The 23,301-nt window shown below is 39.0% G+C and overlaps 2 protein-coding genes across 2 annotated transcripts in view; one reads left to right on the forward strand and one right to left on the reverse strand.

Moving 5' to 3' along the window:
• The first annotated feature begins 540 nt into the window (after window positions 1-540).
• On the forward strand, window positions 541-7,139 carry LOC130055074 (uncharacterized). The gene is made up of 2 exons (XM_056166362.1): window positions 541-611; window positions 6,263-7,139. The coding sequence occupies exon 2, from the start codon at window positions 6,267-6,269 to the stop codon at window positions 6,915-6,917; it is 651 nt and encodes a 216-aa protein (XP_056022337.1). The 5' UTR covers window positions 541-611; window positions 6,263-6,266; the 3' UTR covers window positions 6,918-7,139.
• Window positions 7,140-8,756: 1,617 nt separating this feature from the next.
• The window catches only part of LOC125652746 (acyl-coenzyme A amino acid N-acyltransferase 2-like), a 33,705-nt gene continuing 19,160 nt past the window's right edge, over window positions 8,757-23,301 (reverse strand). The window contains exons 6-9 of the mRNA XM_048882131.2: window positions 20,077-20,162; window positions 17,541-17,625; window positions 12,463-12,664; window positions 8,757-10,157 (exon numbers count right to left, since the gene is read on the reverse strand). Of these exons, the coding sequence (XP_048738088.2) occupies window positions 10,012-10,157; window positions 12,463-12,664; window positions 17,541-17,625; window positions 20,077-20,162 (519 nt within the window). The 3' untranslated portion in view covers window positions 8,757-10,011. The remainder of the gene's footprint in view (window positions 10,158-12,462; window positions 12,665-17,540; window positions 17,626-20,076; window positions 20,163-23,301) is intronic.

Genomic DNA, 23,301 nt, shown 5'->3' on the forward strand with positions numbered 1-23,301 from the left:
CCTATACGTATTTGTATATATGTCTCTGTACATTTGGATATTGGGTAATTGTTTAATTCCCATCAAAGATACGCATGTGGTTTGTTGAGGTCACGTCGTCCTGTACTCGATCTGCTTTCTGTTCCGTACATATCTGTATCCTTTGCTGTTTCCCCAAAACTGATAAGAGGTAATATCAGCAGAAAGTAACGATATACATGATATAAGAGGATGAAAGGAAGGGGCTGGGAGGGGGAGAAAAGAGGTTTAGTGGGGAGGTTCTTATACTTCTTTTCTTAATGAAACAGACAGTGAATTATCTCCCTTTGACTGTATAATCAAAAATAATTGTAAATATTGTAATTAATGTGTCTGTTGATTAAAAAGAGTTAACAAGAATTAATATCATAAAAGAATAAAACAAACAAAAATAGTTATGCATATGTAGATAGTCAGGTAGACTTTTTAAACCCCCTAATTAGATTGTGGTATGTAGAGTCTTGTAGCCTGTTAATATGTGAATGCTGGAACACATATATAGTGAGCAGCCACTTGGATCCAGGGTTCGTTCGTTGTCTAATTGATAGAAGTAGAAGATAGTCATTGACAGTATCACATTGGTGCTCTTGTGAGTAAGTGATTCATAGCTATAGTTAAAACGTATCTCATTTCCAGTGTTAGAATCATTAGCACTGTGGGTTTTTGATATGCAACTGGCATAATACGACAAGTGGCTATATATCAAGTGGCATTGCAACTGGCTGATGCAAGTGGCAATTGGCAAGTGTCATATGCAACTGGCCCATGCAAGTGGCTATAGACAGTTGGCATATGCAAGTGGTTAGGCCAGTGACTTACAAGACAAGTTGTTTAAATTAAAGACCAGTTGAATAACCAGGGGTTCAGGACACCAGACAGGTGTATAGAATATATGTATATTTTGTAAATTGTTTAACTTGTTGTATTTCGTTAAGCACCAGACAGGTGTCAATAATATATGTATATATTGCAACTAGTTGTACTCCAGATAGGGCTTATCATTGTTCAATAAAACTCGGGTGAACCGGGCACGAGCCTAGACACACGGTAGACGCCCGGCACGTTACAAGATTTTGGTGGCAGCGTCGGGATTTTATTGGACATGATGAGTGACCGAGACAAGAAGTACGTAGATGCCGGTCTGAGGGAAACATTAGATAAGATGGAGAGCAAGTTGAAGAAGTACCGCATTGACCAGTCTACCCCAACCAGTGGTCATTATGGTAAAGTGCCCTCACCAGACAGTGGACATGCCACATGTCCTTCAGATTACACTTTTGACTATGACGAGGGTGTCACCATAACAGGCCACCGTGACCCATTGCATACTGACAGAGAACAAAGTCGTCAACATGACCGCGATAACAGAACCACTGAAATGTTCTCGTCACATGGCGGAGCAAGGCAAAAGGTTAGATTTGCCAGTAATCACAAAGAGGGTGAATATCACGGCTTGCCTTTAGATTATTTGTCGTCTAGTTCAATAGTTCATCAGCATCCTGTTGAAATTGATGCAAGGAGAGCACCCTTTGAGACAAGTAGAGAAGAAAGAAACAACAAGGTGACTATCAAACCAGCTACATATGACGGGTCTAGTTCATGGCTTGACTATAAGTGTCATTTTGAAGATTGCGCAAGTGTCAATGGCTGGAATGAAGAGACAAAGGGCTTGTTTTTGGCTCTATCCCTGCGAGGCCAAGCTCAATCAGTACTAGGTGACTTGCCTACTGACAGAGGGCAACACTACCAGACGCTTGTAAGGTCCTTACAGGAAAGGTTTTCACCTCCTAACCAGACTGACCTATACAGAGTACAGCTTAAGGAGCGAAGACAGAGACCTTTGGAAACACTATCAGAGTTAGGTCAGGCCATAAGACGGTTGACTAACTTGGCCTACCCAACAGCACCTGGAGAAGTTCGTGAGACCTTAGCTAAGGATCAGTTTATTGACGCGTTAATCGATTCAGACATACGCATTCGTATCAGGCAGTCCAGACCTGCCAATTTGAACGAAGCCATTAGTCTTGCAGTGGAACTTGAGGCTTACAACAGAGTTGAAAAGCGCGACAGAGAGCTCAGAGGACATTTGCGAACAGCCACAGCTGAAGAGCTACACACGACAACTGACACAAGTAATGACCACAAACTAGAAACGTGGATGAAATCAGTAGCGGAAGGCATGAAATGTATTACAGAGGAGCTGAAGCAGCTAAAAACATCCAGACAGAGGGTGACTAGTGACAGATGGTATAAGGACAAAAGAGGTAGCAACAGACAGGAGAAAGTGTGCTTTGAATGCAGGAAGCCAGGTCATATCAAACGATATTGCCCTCTGCTAAACAACAGGCAGAACGAGGAAAGACCAACTGGTAAAAACAGTGCAAACAAGTTTAGTAGGGATCAGAACTCTACAACCGGGCCAAGTGTGTCGGTTGGACTTGGATCATCAGTCGAGGAATGTGGATTGTATGTTGATGTAAAGATCCAAGGAGAATCAGCAAGATTTCTGGTAGACACAGGAGCTACTGTTACTCTAGTGTCAGAAGGCTTATACAAGAGGTTACCAATGTCTGTAAGACCTAACTTACATGGGGTAACACAGACCATAATGACAGCCAATAGTACTGCACTGACGGTACATGGAAAGGCTGAGTTTAACGTTTGCATTGACCAGATGACATGTTACAGTGAGGCAATTGTTGCAAAACTGAAGATAGATGGTATCTTGGGCCTAGATTTTATGAAGGCACACCACTGTACGGTTGATGTTAACAATGAGGTACTTGTTGTTAATGGATGGGAGAAAAGACTCTCCATAGAAGGCTTCCTTGGATGCTACCGAATCACAGCTGTCAAAACAGTAAGCATACCGCCAAGAAGCGAAATAATTGTACCTGGCAAGGTGTGCGTGCCAGAAGGTTCTACCTTACCCTTGCATGAAAGTATTGTTGAACCAATGTACAGTAAAAGTAGAGACGAATGTGCACTGACAGCAAGAACAGTTGTTAGCCCTAGAGAAACTGTTCCAGTAAGATTGATGAATACAGAGGAAGATGCCAAAGTTGTGCATTCAGGAACTGTCATAGGACAACTGTCAGAGATTGATCATGTAGAAGCCTCATCGCCAGAGGAACAGCCTCCGTGCTCAAATGAGCTTCGGGCAGATTTAGCTGAACTGTTGCAGAAGACTGAGAAAAACCTAACATTGGTGCAGAAAGAAAAGGCAAGAGATTTCCTCTTGAAGTATGCATCTTTGTTTGCCGAGAGCAACTTGGACTTAGGCCGAACAGGTGTTGTCAAGCACCGCATTGATACAGGGGACAATCGACCAATCAAGCAGCAGCCAAGAAGGGTACCAGCACATCTAACGGAAGAAGTTGACAAAAACATAGATGAAATGTTGGAAAAAGGCGTCATCAAACCCTCAAACAGCCCATGGTCGTCGCCAATAGTCATGGTTAAAAAGAAGGACGGCTCATACCGCTTCTGTGTAGACTATAGGCGTCTCAATAGCTGCACTATACAGGATGCATATCCTCTTCCGAGGATTGATGAGTCACTTGACCAGTTGTCGGGATCTGCATGGTTTTCAACGCTAGACCTTTGCTCAGGCTACTGGCAAGTAGAGATGGACTCTAACGACAAACCAAAGACAGCCTTTGCAACAAGGCGCGGCTTATTTGAATTCAATGTCATGCCGTTTGGCTTAAGTTGCGCCCCAGCCACTTTCGAACGCCTGATGGAAAGTGTCCTTGCTGGATTGCAATGGGACATATGTCTTGTGTACTTGGATGACATTATTGTCACTGGCAAGTCATTTGATCAAATGTTAGAAAACTTAAAGAGAGTGTTTGAGCGGTTGAAGAATGCAAACTTGAAGCTGAAGGCCAAAAAGTGTTGCCTGTTTGCAAAGCAAGTTGTCTATCTGGGGCATGTTGTGTCTGAGAAAGGATTGGCTACAGATCCAAGCAAAATAGCAGCGGTAAAGGAGTGGCCAGAACCCTCCAATGTGACTGAACTAAGGTCATTTCTTGGTTTGTGCGGATACTACCGTAGATTTATCAAAGACTTTTCTGCAGTAGCAAAATGTCTACATCGTCTTACTGAAAAGGGAAAGCCATTTGCTTGGACTTCAGAATGTCAAGAGGCATTTGAACGGTTGAAAGGCCACTTGATTAACTCCCCAATACTTGCCCATCCAGATTTTACATTACCGTTTATACTGGACACAGACGCAAGTGACCAAGCAATTGGAGCTGTATTGTCGCAGAATGTTGGTGGCAAAGAATCTGTCATTGCCTATGCTAGTAGGACGTTAACCAAATGTGAACGTAGGTACTGTGTTACCCGGAAAGAGCTTTTGGCGGTGGTCCATTTTGTAAAATATTTCAAGCACTACTTATATGGAAAAGAGTTTTTGATTCGCAGTGACCACGGTTCACTCAGGTGGTTGTTTAAGTTTAAAAACCCTGAGGGCCAGCTAGCCAGATGGTTAGAAACCCTGAGTGCCTATAAGTTTCAAATACAACATAGGCCAGGCACGTAGCATAGAAATGCAGATGCGTTAAGCCGTATACCATGTAGACAATGTGGGTTTGACCCTGTGTTGGAAAGCCAGGGGCCGGAAAGAGATGCACAAGACAAACACAAGGTGGATTCAGTGACCTCTGTCAATGTGAACAAATTAGGAACTGAGAAAGACGACCTGTGTCTCAAGATAAAAGATGTACAAAATGATGATCATGACTTAAGACAAGTAAAAGGTTGGCTGGATAGCAAACAGAGACCTGCATATGATGACATTAGTGGGCTTGGGTATGTAATAAGGTCTCTTTGGTCACAATGGGATAGTCTTGTTATAGATGATGGTATCTTATATCGAAAGTTTGATCTTGGTACCGGTAAATCCTCCCAGCTACAGGCAGTTGTGCCGTGTAGTGAACGCCGAACAGTGTTACAGTATTGTCATGATGTTGAAACGACAGGACATTTGGGGGTAACTAAGACTTTGGCATGCGTTCGACAGAAATACTACTGGCCAGGTCTGCAGGCTGACACAAGAACTTATATTGCTGGTTGTGAAAAATGTGCCAAAAGGAAAGGTCCGCAGATGAAGAAGAGGGCGCCTATGAAATTGGTCAAGAGTGGCATAACAATGGACAGGATGGCAACTGACATCCTTGGGGAACTTCCAATGACAGAAAAGGGCAACCGGTATATTTTGGTGGTTTCTGACTACTTCACCAAGTGGACAGAAAGTTTCCCTATGCCCAACATGGAAGCTGCAACAGTAGCCAGGATAATTGTTGAAGAAGTTGTTGCCAGATTTGGCGTCCCCTCTAGTATCCACTCTGACCAAGGACGCCAATACGAGAGTGAACTCTTCACTGAGATGTGTCCTGTCTTGCATATAAAGAAAACACGCACCACGCCCTACCACCCTCAGAGTGACGGGATGGTAGAACGTTTTAATAAGACTCTGGTCACGATGTTAAGTGCCTATGTCAACGAGCATCACTCAGACTGGGACAACTACTTGCCCTATGTTATGATGGCGTATAGAGCATCAGTTCACGAAACCACAGGGTTTACTCCAAATTATATGATGCTTGGCAGAGAGGTCTCGACCCCACTCGATCTAATGTATGAAATGCCGCAGTCTGTCAAGTTCATTCCACATAACAAGTGGGCTTGGCAATTGAAAGAGACACTGGAAGAAGCTCATCGGTTTGTTCGAGAGAACATAAATACAGCCATGTTGAGACAAAAGCGATATCATGATCAGAAGCTCTCATGGCAAGTGTTTAAGCCAGGAGATGACGTATATGTCTACTTTCCTCAGCGGAAAGTGGGACGTTCACCAAAGTTCACGAGTTACTGGCAAGGCCCTTACAAAATTATCAGCAAGTTAACAGATCTAACCTACAAGGTTAACTGTGGACTTCGGGGCAAACCCCAAGTTGTTCATGTTGACAGGTTAAGACTAAAGCACAAACAGGTCTTAAGGGGCGAATTAGTGAACAGTAAGGAGGTCCAGGTTGACGCAGACCCCTCTGATAAATTGGTATTAAATGATGATATTTTGGGTAGTGAGGAAGCTGAGATACAGCAAGTTGACAATGACATTGTGTTAAGTGAAACTGACACTTGTACAAGCAGTACAAGAATTAGAAGACAGCCTAAATGGTTGAGTGATTTTGTTCAGTGGTAAACAGTGTGTAACACAATTTCTTTCTCTTTGTAGGGAAATGGCGAAAACCAAAACAACTGGTGGTGAGCCACTGAGGAAGTGTCCATTTTGTACGTTCAAGACGGGACTTCATTCTGAGTGGAAGGACCACATGGCGGAATGTTATGAGAAAAGATACTTTTGTAAAAAATGCGACTATTCAACAGACAAGAAAGTGAACTACTTGCGACACCTGAAGAGGAACCACGCAGAGCAGCCTGATGGGAACCAGAGCAGTGCCCAGCAAACTGGTAGATGCTCAGACAGTTGTGGGACAAGTTCATCTAAAGAACCCAATGAACCAGAATCATCGGACGAAGAGGAGTGGTTGTCACAGGAACCTGACATAGCCATTGAAGAGGAGCCAGAAAGTACTGAAAGCAAAAACGCCGATGAATGTTCATCTGCTCAACGCCCTCAGGATCAAGACGATCGACTGGTAGTGGATGCAACCACAAGAAAACGAACACAGCCACTGCCTGTTTATATTCCCAGCAGGACAAAGACCCCAAGGCTTGAGAATGCGATAGGTGATGTTGCAGTTCCAGTTCAGACTGTAGATAAGGGTGTTCAAACCGACCCTGTGTTGTACACTAAATCAATTAAGACGACAACTATTGTAAAGGAACATGGTCGCAAGATTGTGACAGTGAAAAGAGAGATGTTGTGACTGTAAATACTCTTTTTCATGGTGTTGATTTCTTTGAGCATGTAGTTGTAGTGTAACTTAGATCATGCGGGACGCATGTTCTTAAGGGGAGGGAAGTGAAACAGACAGTGAATTATCTCCCTTTGACTGTATAATCAAAAATAATTGTAAATATTGTAATTAATGTGTCTGTTGATTAAAAAGAGTTAACAAGAATTAATATCATAAAAGAATAAAACAAACAAAAATAGTTATGCATATGTAGATAGTCAGGTAGACTTTTTAAACCCCCTAATTAGATTGTGGTATGTAGAGTCTTGTAGCCTGTTAATATGTGAATGCTGGAACACATATATAGTGAGCAGCCACTTGGATCCAGGGTTCGTTCGTTGTCTAATTGATAGAAGTAGAAGATAGTCATTGACAGTATCACATTGGTGCTCTTGTGAGTAAGTGATTCATAGCTATAGTTAAAACGTATCTCATTTCCAGTGTTAGAATCATTAGCACTGTGGGTTTTTGATATGCAACTGGCATAATACGGCAAGTGGCTATATATCAAGTGGCATTGCAACTGGCTGATGCAAGTGGCATTGCAACTGGCTGATGCAAGTGGCAATTGGCAAGTGTCATATGCAACTGGCCCATGCAAGTGGCTATAGACAGTTGGCATATGCAAGTGGTTAGGCCAGTGACTTACAAGACAAGTTGTTTAAATTAAAGACCAGTTGAATAACCAGGGGTTCAGGACACCAGACAGGTGTATAGAATATATGTATATTTTGTAAATTGTTTAACTTGTTGTATTTCGTTAAGCACCAGACAGGTGTCAATAATATATGTATATATTGCAACTAGTTGTACTCCAGATAGGGCTTATCATTGTTCAATAAAACTCGGGTGAACTGGGCACGAGCCTAGACACACGGTAGACGCCCGGCACGTTACACTTAAAACTCCTTCGTTTTTCCTTTTCCACCACTGCATCAATGGATCATATACGTATTCGATGCTGTACCCATTGTGTTTTGACAGATAAAAGAAACAATTAACAAATACAGAATATAAATACATTTGCAATATCGCGTTAGCCTGTTATATTTATATATAAATATTATAACCGTTGCAGTGCATATGGGTAGTAAACTGGCATGTAATACGCTTTAGTTCCCAAATGAAATATGCAATATATCACTATTCGGGGGAAGAGATGGGGAGACGGCTACCCCCTGTCCGCCCCCTTATATAAGGAGTCAAGTTCATGAGAAGGACCAGCATCTTCATGGAACTTTACAATATTTACGCTTTGGAGTTGATGCGACTAGAAGTAAAAATCCTCGCCGGTATGTCACTCAAATGACTGTCCAGTGTACTCTGGTGACTTTGTTTCTATATATTCTGATTCATTGTCCTTATTATAGAAACTTCTTCATAACTGCAGTCATCTTCACCAATGTCTGACGGTGACCCAACGGACAACAAAACTGAGCCTTGTATTGCTTTCAGCGCTATACTCCATGATTAAATTATGCGCTGTTTATGTTACAGTCATGACAACGTAACAAGAAATGGAAATATTTAGTTAAAACAACTCATTTGACATACTTGTACTGAAGTTATTTTTAAATTCTAACAGATTATTATTGCAAATAAAGGGAAAAATCCTAATCTAAACGCTAACACTTTTAAATGAGTATACATACTTACATCAAACACACACTGACAACTCGCTCGTAATGATTAACTTATAAAAAATGTACATTTTAGTCCTTTCCATAGCCTGCATCATATTTATTGCCTATTCATCTAATGGAACTATAAATCTATACCTTTTTTTAATCCATGCATGTGAGACACTCAAATGTGAACAAACCTTTATTCTTCTAGATTATATAATACATGTATGTGAAAAAGATAAAGAGAGAAAAAACACACAAATCCCGTGCGCTTTAGCCATTTTTCACACACATATACAAAAAATGTACTTAGGCTGAATGCGGACATGTACGTGAAAAAGATAGAGAGAGAGAAAAAAAACCACAAATCCCATGCGCATTATACCACCTTCAAAATCACGGATTTTTCTTACGAGTCCTTTCGGATCTCCGACTCGTAGTCAATCACAAGCATTCGTAAATCACTCGTTGGTATCCATGTCTAAATCGTAACAATCCGTGTACTTTTATGGATTTGTGGAATACGTAAGGGTCCGTAAGAAAATCCGTAAATGTGAAGATACCATTAGCCATTGTTCACACACGTATACCAAGGCTGAAGGCGGACACGCTTACATAGGGAAAATAAATGTACATTGTATTTAGGTTGTAAAACAGTAGTTCTAATTCATAAAACAAAAACAAAAACCCAATCACAAATTTATTTACTTTTCCCACGTAAATATACTTTTGTATCGTTATATAATTTATTTGCGCAATACACACGCACGCTAATGTCAAATGACGTCAAAGTGCACTTTTTTCGCGTTTAACTTGTAAATTGCATTACTTTCATGAAGAAATAGGTCTATGACACTTGCCCGTACCTAAATATGATCATAAGAAAAAATGAAGCAAATATTTCAGCCTTTCTGAATATGATATACGTTTTTAAATATTGTGTTTTTCAGAAAAGATTTTACTAACAGAATATAACACAGTTTTTGTCATTTCGGCTTAATTTTCCTACTTTCTGGTAACGATGTGTGATTTTAAATGCGTGTTTTCAACTAGTTCCCAACATCGCACAGAAAAACTTTGAGTAGAAAAATTGTTTAGTTTTTACTCTACTTTTAGAAAATATGATTTGTTTCATTATATTCCAATTATTAACAAAACGCCCCCAATTTAATCCCGTCGTCACATAAAAGGCGTCAAAAGGCGTCACTGGGCGTTAAAGGGTAATGTAATCGCAAACATAGCAAAAATAAAACCCACGATATCGTCAGTGTGACTTACAGTCACGGAGAAGTATATTTCATAAATTCCTGTTTGTATAAATAATGTTCTGGTCACCAGTATACTTTAAAGATAGTACAGTCTGTATAATCTGCTAACATGTAACAACTGTAAACAAGCAGTACTAATTCCGTGGCTTCACAATATCAACACTCTTTGTCTCACAATTTACTTTCTGTTTGTAGGGGGTGGTTGGTCAGATTATCACACTTTAGTTGGTTGGAAAGAAATTCTAGGATCCTCCTCCATGAATCTTCCTGAGCATCACTGTGGGCCTTTGTTTCTCCTCCCCACAGAAAATCTAAACCTGAAACAACACATTAATACTTCCCTTAGGAGTGTGGTGATACAGTATAGTACATCTCAAAGTAAAAGATCTATAATAAAGGTCGTCTATACTCATTATACAGAAATTCTCATAATACTGACAACCCTCCGAAAACTTGACAATGGTGAGGATTTTTTTTTAAATTACTTACAAATTGGACAAACAAGAGGTCCTGTGAGCAATGCTCACTAAGAATACCCCCCCCCCCCCCCCCCCCCCCCCACTTACCCCAATCTCCCAAAGGGTGTTGTTAATAGGTATAAATTATCTCTTTCATGAGTGTAAAAAAGAAAGGGCATTACAAAAACCTTGAGTAGTCTCTTCTCTAGGAGTGTGTTTGACCTTTGACCCTAAAATCGATAGGGAACATCTTCGTTCCATGGGTAGTCCATATGTATGATATGGTGACTGTAAGTAGAAAGGATAACACTTTAGAGCCCGGAAACCATATTGCTACTTTGATGTCCAGTGCACTTGACCTTTGACCCCAAAATCAATAGGGAACATCTTCGTCCCATGGGTAGTCCATATGTATGATATGGTGACTGTAGGTAGAAAGGATAACGCTTTAGAGCCCGGAAACCATTGTGTCTAAAGACGGACGGACAGACAGACAGACAGATTGACGGACAACCCGATTCCAGTATAAACCCCCCCCCCCCAACCCCCCCCAAACTTTGTTGCGGGGGTATAATTTTAACATAGGAAATTACTGGCCACATTAGTGATTTTGTCAGAAATTTAATCCCATATCTGTTGATATTAATAACCGACAAAGTAAAATATAAAAGAAGAAACTGCTGTAAATTAGAGACACACCTTCCAATAGGCAGTAAGCATATTGTTCATTACTTGTAATTACCAAGTGATGTCAAGTGGTAAACCCAACAAAGTAATATCCTGCATCATCTAATCTGATGTTTAAATAAGTTTTTGTGTGCATTTACAAGTAACAGTCAGATCATTTTTTGTGAAATTAAAGAATTACATGTACATAAACCATTTCCTGTAAAATAACACAGATAGTGCTGAAGAAAATTATAAGCTGTAAAATGGTTTCATATATCTTATTTATTTTGATATTGTATGGATTCAAAGTCTTAGTAAAGTTTCTTATACGTCCATGATAAATGGAAAATAAGCTTCTGAGAGAAATGCATATAATTACATGTCCCCTACTGGCGCCTCCATCAATTGACGGATGTAATTCAAAAGAATGTACATTGAATGTTACTTGACCTTGAACTGTGACCTAAACCATTGGTAACAAGTCACCATGTTTACCAGTATCGAATTAGTTTGATGTTTTGTTGTTCATACAGTTGATGCATGTAGTATTTATCAGGGATGAAATAGTCTTATTCAAAATTACACTCATCGTCGGAAACCCAGGGTTGATTACGCTTCGTTCCTCTCTCCATCACGGAGAGGAACGAAGCATAATCAACCGTGGGTTTCTGACGATGAATTACACTAATTGTACGCAGAACATAACATTGTAACTATCTGTAAATTTCCACTTTTCTGGACCAGTGATTTTTGAGAACATTTTCCCTATATTTTTGCATGCAAAACTTTGATCCCCTATTGTGGCCCCACCAAACATGAATCTGCACTATCAGGAAACTTTCATGAAAATTTCAACTTTTCTGGCCCAGTTGTTCTTGAAATGAAGATTTTTAAAGATTTTCCCTATATATTCGCAGGTTAAACTTTCACCTCCTATTGTGGCCTTGTCATACCCCTGGGGGGGGGGGGGGGGGGGGGGTCATGATTTTAAGAAACTTGAATCTGCACTATGTAAGGAAGCTTTCATAGAAATTTTAACTTTTCTAGCCCAGTGGTACGTGAGAAGATTTTAAAACCACCTCACCCTATTTTTGCTTTTTTTGAGATTATCTCCCCTTTGAAGAGGGCATGGCCCTTCTTTTGAAAAAAAACTTGAATTCCCTTCACCTAAGGATGCTTTGTGCAAAGTTTGGTTGAAATTGGCATGCTGGTTCTGGAGAAAAAGATTTCGAGTGTATTTTCGCTATTTCACTATTATCTTTCCTTGGAGAAGGGTGTTTGGTTGAAATTGGTCCAGTGATTTTAGAGAAGTCAAAAATGTGAAAAGTTTACAGACAGATGGACGACGGGTGATCTGAAAAGTTCACTTGAGCTTTAAGCTAAGGTGAGCTAAAGAGTATGAAAACGAAGTCGGAGAGACTGACTGAAAAACATACAAAAAACAAAACCTGTTATCCACTTCAGTTTCACCAGCAGGGGACTAAAAAGAACTTACCAAATACTTTATGAAAGGATTTTCTGCAGTGAGGTGAGTATGGAGGCTCTATGAGGTGACCAGCCTTAGGGTACTTTATCAACTGAAACCGATGTTTATGTTCCTCAGGCACCAGTTCCATAAAATGGTCACAAGTTTCTACATTCAAACACCCATCGTCTTCTCCCGTAATGCACAGCACGTTCGCTTCACTTTCCCACGCCTACAGAAACAAAATATCTATTGATATGATTGTGTATAAGCTCTATACAAGCTGAATTAAATTGCCATGAATATTACCCCTCGACTTATACTTTTTATGAAACACGTCATACATGTAAGATGGCAATCTAAATAAGTATCAGGTCACTGATCTGCAGATCAAAGGGTTCAAATCTGCCGGATCAAGTCTTCTGTTCATATTTATTGAATTTTTTTTTCAAATCCAAAATTGCATATTTTCTGTTTTATGTACTTCTTACATATTATCATATCTTTCATAATTAATTCATTTCGTGCTGATTTGAGAAACTCTTTATAGGTGTAGTGAGCCATCTTACTGTTTGATATACATCACATGAAGGATACAACATTGATGATGCTAAATTTTCAAAATTGTTTTAAGTAAATACAACTATTTCCAATTGCAAATTTTTCATTTACAAATGTACAAAACAACACAGTCACAAACTCATTCAGAGAATATTATGATTCATAGTTGAAAGAAATACAAAGCTTTTGAATTTTGAAAACATTATACATACAGCAAAACCTGTATAGTCCGACATCCACTGAGACCAATTTTGTGTTGGATTAAAACAAGATGCCAAATTACTCGTGTAAAAAATGTGGTGAAAACAGACATAGGAATGAAAACAAGGGATGAAGTACACCGAGCTGCATCTTTTCTCTGTGTGTGTAAGAACTTGTGATGAAATGATTGTCGCCGACAATCGATTGTCAATCGTTTTTGGCTCTTCGATTCCGATTATATTTTTCATAATCGATTGTCGCCTGTACACTAATTAATATCTAATCCAAGATTCATCTGACTGTTACTCCCGCTTTTATATCGAGACATATGTGCAGGGGAGAGTCAGAGTGGACTCCACATTGAAAATTGGGAATTCAGTGTCACCAGCTAGTGTGTATACTGCACATATCCATAAAACTAAATAGAAATAACTCCAAAAATATTAAACATTATTAACTACATGTAAATACTGATTATATTGATCATTGATCGAAACAGTTCTTTCGATTATGACCGATTATCGATTATGAAATTTTCCCGATTTTTCAACACTAGTAAGAACTTGGCAATTTTCTAGTTCATATAGATACACACAAACTAGATATAAGAAAGATGGCAAGCACAACAAAAGGGCCCCACTTTGTGGTATCATTTACTATAAGTTCAAGGTCAATAACTCTTTCAAATATAGATCAATAAAGAGACTAAAATCAAACTTGATTTGTAACCATTGATGTTAGTTCATGTATAAATTTTCAATTGCTGCATGGATAGCCAAAAAAGGTCTGGAAAACAGTGGAATCCCTAAAAAATTTAAAGTTCAAGGTCTCTTTAAGATATAAGTCAACAAACCCTAAACTTAAACTTGATGTGTAACCCACTGATATGAATTTATTTATAGATTTTCAATTCAATAGTTCCAGGAATAGACAACAAGAGGTCCATGGGCCACATCGCTCACCTGAGTCACCTAAGCCCTGCTGTTCTTCAGCTGCTGTGAATTCTAAAAGATTTTTTTATGAATGCCTTCTTCCCATGAAAATTTGAACTCCACAATGTGGCCCCAATCTAACATAACTGAAAACAAGAGGTACTGTGAGCAATGCTCACTAAGAATACCCCCCGCTTACCCCAATCTCCCAAAGGGTGTTGGTAATAGGTATAAACTACCTCTTTTCTGAGTGTAAAAAACAAATGGCATGACAAACCGAACCATATTGCTACTTCGATGTCCAGTGCACGTGACCTTTGACCTTTTGACCCCAAAATCGATAGGGAACATCTTCATCCCATGGGTAGTCCATATGTATGATATGGTGACTGTAGGTGGAAAGGATAACGCTTTAGAGCCCGGAAACCATATTGCTACTTCGATGTCCAGTGCGCTTGACCTTTGACCTTTTGACCCCAAAATCGATAGGGAACATCTTCATCCCATGGGTAATCCATATGTATGATATGGTGACTGTAGGTGGAAAGGATAACGCTTTAGAGCCCGGAAACCATACTGCTACTTCGATGTCCCGTGTGCTTGACCTTTGACCCCAAAATCGATAGGGAACATCTTCATCCCATGGGTAGTCCATATGTATGATATGGTGACTGTAGGTTGAAAGGATAACGCTTTAGATCCCAGGACACCGTTTCATCAATAAGTGTAAATTTTCAACTAACTAAGTCTTACGCCGACTACGTAAATCTAGTTACGTATAATCTTAGTTTAGCGCAAACCGCGTTTCACGAAACAACGTAAATACATGCGTACGTTACTACTCGACTAAGTTTTCAACTAACCTTACGTACTTAGTTACCGCGTCCTGAGCATGCGTACATCATACTTTCGTTTTTTTTCCACTTGTTGTCTGGACCAAAATAATGAATGAAAAGAACGCAAAGAAAATGCACAAGTGGAATTGGAAGGAGACAGAGATGATCGTGTTGGCAGAGGCAGTGAAATTTTCCTATACCATACTATTTGGGCACTGCATACTAAATCAAACATATCACTCCATAAACAAAATTTGTTTTTATCTATATAGGCCTATGTATATACAGTATTTTACATTTTTATGATTTCAAAGATTATTATATTTTAAGTGCATGTAGGTCGACACGATACATCTACATTGTATCTAGAGCCATGTACCATCGTTTTGCAAAGTCACGGGGGGGGGGGGGGGGGGGGGGGGGGGGGGGGGGGGGGGGGGGTTGCAGCTGGAACATAATTAGATGTTGGCTTTTAAAATAATCCTTTGCAGTGAATTCCACAATTTTCTCTCTTTCAGGTTACATTTTCTTCAATCATGGGGGTGTTATAGTCTTCTATTGTGAGTGCCTCAAAACATTTACCTACAAACATGTGTGTGTGTGTGGGGGGTGGGGGGGGGGGGGGGGTGGGGGGGGTGGTGGTGGTGGTTAGACTGCTCATACCTCGATAAATAGTTTTATTCATAATTTCCTCTCATTCACGCAGGGTGACCCCCCCCCCCCCTTTCCCAGTCATTCCGATTCGTGCCTGATATACATGTAGATGTTTTTCTTTATTTGAGAACATAAAATATATATATGTACGGTTTATCCTGCACATCACTTATCACCGAAATTCGTCAAGTATCAAACTGCTATGAAGACTTTTTTTTTTATTTGGAAGAACTTTATTATTGTTATTTTGAAATCTTCCCCAAAAATCCTGTCTTAATAGATACATAATATAGTTATATGATGTATCTCTTAAGACGGGATATTTTTTCAAGATTTCAGACATACAATGGAAATTAGTAGATTTTAAAATAACTATTCATGAAATATACATTACACTCCCATAAATCCACCCACCATACGACAGAGATCGAATTGAATCGGGCTTGCTAATCATTTGTTCCAAGTTAGTCCGAGCCGAAGTTTTGAAGAGAATTATAGATAGCCTACATATAATACGTTCCCTTTACGGTAGACTACTTTACAAAGGGATTTGGGAATAACAATGTACATTCATCATTCATGTACAGATAGACACTTGTGAAAAATAATTATAGCCATAAATTTACTAGTTTTCAAAGGGATGTAACCCTTATGGCCTTACATATTTATCGTTGTAAATGTCTAAAAGCATTCTGTTTTGAAAAAATCGATCACGACACAAAGCTCGTCGGTAAAAATTTCATATATATCTACAAACAGTTAACAGTCGCCCATGGTTTTTGCTTACGTAGATACTTACGTAAGGGTTCGACCTGACGTAGTGTTTCTACTAGTTAGTAGAAAACTTGCGTAAATTCTAATCTTACGCCATTTGATGAAACGGATTTACGTAAAATATTTAGCCTAGTCAGAAAGTTACGCCAAACTAAGCTTCCGCAACTAGTTACGATGTTTGATGAAACGGCGTCCAGAAACCATATTGCTACTTCGATGTCCCGTGCGCTTGACCTTTGACCTTTTGACCCCAAAATCGATAGGGAACATCTTCATCCCATGGGTAGTCCATATATATGATATGGTGACGGTAGGTGGAAAGGATAATGCTTTAGAGCCCGGAAACCATTGCGTCTACAGACGGACGGACGGACAGACAGACGGACAACCCGATTCCAGTATCCCCCCCCCCCCCCACAACTTGTTGCGGGGGGTATAATGAATTCACATAACACAGAGATGCCTCAACACCATGATTTAAACAAACTTAAAGCTTTCATATATAATATAATTGAGCTTTTCTGGCCCAGTGGTTCTTGAGAAGATTTTAAAAGATTTTCCCTATATATTTACATGCAAAACTTTGATCCCTTATTGTGGCCCCATCCTACCCCCGAGGCCATGATTTGTTCAAACTTGAATCTACACTGTGTCAGAAAGCTTTCATGTAAATTTGAACTTTTCTAGCCCAGTCGTTCTTGAGAAGATTTTTAAATGAACACATCCTATTTTTGCACTTTCATGATTATCTCCCCTTTGAAGGGGCATGGCCCTTCATTTGAACAAACTTGAATCCCCTTCATAATGGATGATGTGTATGTACCAAGTCTGATTAAAATTGGTCCAGTAGTTCTTGAGAAAAAGATGAAAATATGATAAGTTTACAGACAGATGGACGGACGGACAATGAATGATCAGAATTGCTCACTTGTCAATGAGCTTTCAGCACAGAAGAGCTAAAAACAATAAGTCTCCAAACCTCATTTCAGAGACTTGTCACACCACAGAGAAAAAAAATGATATATGGTACAGTGAAATGGATTATACAGTTGTCAGATTAGACAATAAAAACAGAAATGAGAAGGAAAATAAGGTCTGAAATATACGAATACATGTATATGAAATGGGAACATATATACATTGTACCTACTCTTATGTAGTACTCATCAGTCGGCTCATAGCATTCTGTCAAAACAATACCCTCTGGTGTCGTCTTGACTTTATCAAACCTAGATCTGTCAGAAAAACATATACATGTAAACTGAATAATCATATCAAATATACATGTACCTCTTCCTGTTCCAATACTCCACATTGTTAATTTTTGATAGTGACAATACTGTATGTATATTTACACTTAGTCCATAAACTACAGATCATACACATGTGCTGATTTTGGAATAAGCTAATCTCATCCAATTACAGGGGCATAAAATTCTAAACAAGAGATTTTTGTAAAACACATATGCTCCCCATGGTGCAAAATTGAAAAGGGTTATACACACACATTTAATTGATAGTAGTATCATCAATTCAAAATATTGAGCAAACAATATCTTCCTATGTCAAGAGTGAATTGACCATGTGACCTAAAAATCAATAGGGGTCATCTACTCCTTATGCTGTACCAGTGTACCATGTTTGGTGTCAATCAAGCAAATAATTCTTAAAATATAGGAGACAATATATTACTATGTGCAGTTCATCTATTGACTTTTGATCTCAAAATCAATATGAGTCATCTTCTCCTGAGAATGTACCAGTGTACTAAGTTTGATTCTGTCAAGCAAAAGGTTTATCAAGATATTGAGTGGACAGTATATTATATGTCCAGTTTGGCCCTTGACCTTTGACCATGTGACCTCAAAATCAATAGGAGTCATCTTCTCCTGAATATACACCAGTGTACTAAGTTTGATGTCTGTCAAGCAAAGGGTTCTCAAGATATTGAGTGGACAGTATATTCCAATGTCCAGGTTAACCCTTGACCTTTAAACATGTGACCTCAAAATCAATAGGGATCATCTTCTCCTGAGAATGTACCAATGTACCAAGTTTGATGCCTGTCAAGCAAAGGGTTCTCAAGATATTGAGCAGACAGTATATTCCAATGTCCAGTTTGACCCTTGACCAATAAACATGTGACCTCAAAATCAATAGGGGTCATTTTCTCCTGAAGATGTACATGTACCAGTGTACCAAGTTTGAAGTCTGTCAAGGAAAGGGTTCTCAAGATATTGAACGGACAGTATATTCCTACGTCCAGTGTGACCCTTGACCTCAAAATCAATAGGGGTCATCTTCTCCTGAAGACGTATCAGTGTACCAAGTTTGAAGTCTGTCAAGAAAAAGGTTCTCAAGATACTGAGCAGACAGTATATTCCCATGTCTAGTTTGACCCTTGACCTTTGACCATGTGACCTCAAAATCAATAGGAGTCATCTTCTCCTGAAGATATACCAATGTACTAAGTTTGATGTCTGTCAAGCAAAGGCTTCTCAAGTTATTGAGCGGACATTATATTACTATGACCATTTTGACCCTTGACCACGTGACCTCAAAATCAATAGGGGTCATCTTCTCCTGAAGACATACCAGTGTACCAAGTTGATGTCTGTCAAAAAAAGGGTTCTCAAGATATTGAGCAGACATTATATTCCAATGTCCAGTTTGACCCTTGACCTTTGACCATGTGACCTCAAAATCAATAGGGGTCATTTTCTCCTGAAGACATACCAGTGTACCAAGTTTGATGTCTGTCAAGCAAAGGGTTCTCAAGATATTGAATGGACAGTATATTCCTGTGTCCAGTTTGACCCTTGACCTTTGACCACGTGATCTCAAAATCAATAGGGGTCATCTACTCCTTAGGATGTATCAGTGTGCCAAGTTTGATGTCTTTCAAGCAAAGGGTTCTCAAGATATTGAATGGACAGTATATTCCTGTGTCCAGTTTGACCCTTGACCTTTGACCACGTGATCTCAAAATCAATAGGGGTCATCTTCTTCTGAAGATGTACTGGTGTAACAAGTTTGATGTCTGTCAAGCAAAGGGTTCTCTAGACATTGAATGGTTAGTATATTCCTATGCCCAGTCTAACCCTTGACCTTTGACCATATGACCTCAAAATAGGGGTCATCTACTCCTTAGGATATACCAGTGTGTCAAGTTTGATGTCTTTCAAGCAAAGGGTTCTCAAGAAATTGAGCGGACATTATATTCCTATGTCCAGAGTAGATTGACCCTTGACCTTTAACCTTTTGACCTGAAAAACAATAGGGGTCCTCTTCTACTCATAACCAACCCACATATGAAATATCATTATCATCAAGTGAATGGTTCTCAAGATAATGAGCGGACAACATGTGGTCTACCGACCGACCGATAGGTGCAAACCAATATGCCCCTCTTCTTTGAAGGGGGGGGGGGGGGGGGGGGGGGGGGGGGGGGGAGGGAGGCATATATATAAGTTGTATTCACAAACATATAGTCTACAACTGCAGCATGTTCATGAGAAAATGTCTATCATTACAATTTGTGAAGATATCAAAGGCAAAAACATAGTAAATGTAAATATTGTCATTTGTTAAATAGAATAAATATCTTTTACAGATTCTTTTTCAAAATTTACAATATATAAATGTTACTGAACATTGATTGTAAAGTGTATTCTCTGATTACTTACTCTGCATTCATTATGTCCCCACCACTGTATTTAAGAGGAGCATCAGAGTAAAAAGGTACTCCACTCACTAGGACCGCAGCTCTGACCTTCAAATGAAAAGTGTCTGTTAAGGTGACTCCATACTCGCAGTTTTATCTGATACAAGTTTGAAAAGTGTATTTATTTCCATTCATTAGAGTTAAAACTAACAAATTATCGAATAAAATACATAGGTCATCACACCTTTTAAGATGAGAGACGTACATAAACAGAATCATATATCACTGTCAGAAAATTGCTGTTTTCCTTAAACAACGTTATCAAATTTTCATAAAAACTGGTTATGACGATATAGTAACATTCATAACAATTTCATGAAACTATATCTTCACAAAAATATACAAAATGTCTGTAAAACATAAAGGAAATCTATCACATAATAAACTTGATAAAGAAATCAATAGAAACAGAGTTATTGCCCTTGGATTCAATATTTTGACATGTATCATTGATTATTCCTCTATAACTTAGACTTTTGAAATAGTTTATTTCTAACAAGATTTTTTACAATAAGTATCGGAAAATACAACAACAAAATTTATGTTCCTATCATGCATAAATCTAAATAAATAATTGATTTTGCAAAATCTGATGACATCACAGGTGGGTGGAATTACTTTAACCCAATACTAACGTGCTGTAGGATGGTAAATAGGACAACTGACAGTCAATACTAACGTGCTGTAGGATGGTAAATTCGACAACTGACAGTGGCATAGCTACATTAAAGCACTGTAAGCACATGCTTACAAATTTTTTTTGGAATTTTTTCTGATTAATCCAATTGAAATAACATTCTTTTATTTTGAGAGTACTTCAATCCGGATCAAAATGAAAAGAAATAACACTGCCTCTTCAGAACACAATGTAGGAAAAGGGCAAAATTCAAAACAATCAAAAACTGTCACTGCCGATACATGTGTTCCAGACTTGATGGAAACTCAATGTGTGTGTGTGTGTGTCAATGTGTGTGGTTTTTTGTTTATTTCTTTGAAGATCTTTGTTCCTAGATAGTCAATTTCAAGTTGACAATAGAAAAAAGAAACAAGGGGGGGGGGGCATAAACCAACCAACCCCAAAAAAAAATAATAACAAGAGGCCCATGGGCCACATCGCTCACCTAAATCACCTTGGCCCATATCTGAAGACTTTCCATATATATTTGCATGTAAAACCTTAGTCCCTATTATGGCCCAAACTACCCTTTGCAAACTTGAATCTACACTATGTCAGAAAGCTTTCATGTAAATGTCAACTTCTTTGGCCCAATGGTTCTTGAGAAGAAGATTTTTAAAGCTTTTTCCTATATTTGTATGTAAAACTTTGACCCCCCCCCCCCCCACTTGTGGCCCCATCCTACCCCCCGGGGGCCATGATTTGAACAAACTTGAATCTGCACTATGTCAGAAAGTTTTCTTGTAAATATCAGCTTTTCTGACTCAGTAGTTATTGAGAAAAAGATTTTAACTATATATTTGTATGTAAAACTTTGATCCCCCTTGTGGCCCCACCCTACCCCCAGGGGCCATGATTTGAACAAACTTGAATCTGCACTATGTCAGAAAGTTTTCATGTAAAAATCAGCTTTTCTGGCTCAGTGGTTCTTGAGAAGAAGATTTTTCCTATATATTTGTATGTAAAACTTTGATCCCCTATTGTGGCCCCATCCAACCCCCGGGGCCCATGATTTGAACAAACTTGAATCTGCATTATGTCAGGAAGCTTTCAGGTAAATCTCAGCTTTTCTGGCTTAGTGGTTCTTGAGAAGAAGATTTTTAAAGTTTTTCCCTATATATTTGTATGTAAAACTTTGATTCCCCTTTTGTCCCCATCCTACCACCGGGGGCCATGATTTGAAGAAATTTGAATCTGCAATATGTCAGGAAGCTTTCAGGTAAATTTCAGCTCTTCTGGCCCAGTGGTTCTTGAGAAGAAGATTTTTAAATGACCCCACCCTATTTTTGCATTTTTGTGATTATCTCCCCTTTGAAAGGGACATGGCCCTTCATTTGAACAAACTTGAAAGCCCTTCACCCAAGGATGCTTTTGGCCATGTTTGGTTGAAATTGGCCCAGTGGTTCTGAAGAAGAAGTCGAAAATGTGAAAAGTTTAACAGACAGACGACGGACAAAAAGCGATCAGAAAAGCTCACTAGAGCTTTCAGCTCAGGTAAGCTAAAAACAAAAAAAAAAACCAAATCAAAGCTTGTTGTGATCCTATACATGTACCTTATACAGCTTGTTCCGTACAATTGCAATATAATTGTAGAGTTATCAAAACTATTACCAGAATGAAAAATTCTTGCCACTGTAATTGAAAAATATGCTCAGCTTATGGGGGGCTGCCTCCCTGAAACTGGTTCCCCACTGATTGGTGATACACATGCACAAACTTATGAGAGAAGCGAGGTCAACAGGGTACCAGTTTATGCTGCCGCTGCACCCCTGACCCCTTGCTTACATCTATTTTATCCCAAGCTACACCACTGACTGACCTTCAAAACAATGTGTGTGTTAACCCAACACTGACTGAAGGATGGCAAATTGGACCTTCAAAACAATGTGTGTGTTAATCACTACACCCCCAACACTGACTAAGTTAATGACTTGGACATATACACATAATCAAATAACCTTTGACCTTGAATTTTCAGTTTACCAAATAAATTTCCAGGTCCCAGTGATTCTAATATGTGAGAGGGTATCATGTTTGCCCACTAGGACATATGGAGTTTTCTCTAATTGCTCCAGTTTCCTCCCACATCAATGACCCCCACCCCACCCCCACTGTCATCACAACAATAGACTGCAAAAAAAAAAAAAGAGACTAGGACCCGATTGCTAACAGCTTTTTGATCTTTCATGGGTCATTCTGGTATTCACGATCTAAATCAAACAAAAAATTCAACCGCTACTTTCTTATGTAAGAATTTCTTTACATGCAGAGTATGGGACACATGTAAGTGAATGCACACAGGAAGTTTCTAATACAGTTTCATCATCCAAATTCAATGGTCTCACAAACCAAGTGAGAAATGTCAACAAATGTGAATAAACACAGAAAAAGCTTTTCACCTCATATATACTGTATCATATCCAGGATATAACTTACAAATGTGACATTGTTTTTATGTTTTCATTTTAGCAAATAGCAAAACATTCATTCCTTTTGATAGCATTTTGTATT

The sequence above is a fragment of the Ostrea edulis genome, chromosome 5 (genome assembly GCF_947568905.1).
Source record: "Ostrea edulis chromosome 5, xbOstEdul1.1, whole genome shotgun sequence".
Classification (NCBI taxonomy): Eukaryota; Metazoa; Mollusca; class Bivalvia; order Ostreida; family Ostreidae; genus Ostrea; species Ostrea edulis.

Bases quoted from the DNA above. Each gene is read 5' to 3' on its own strand.
- LOC130055074 (XM_056166362.1), top strand. From the start codon at position 6,267: ATGGCGAAAACCAAAACAACTGGTGGTGAGCCACTGAGGAAGTGTCCA.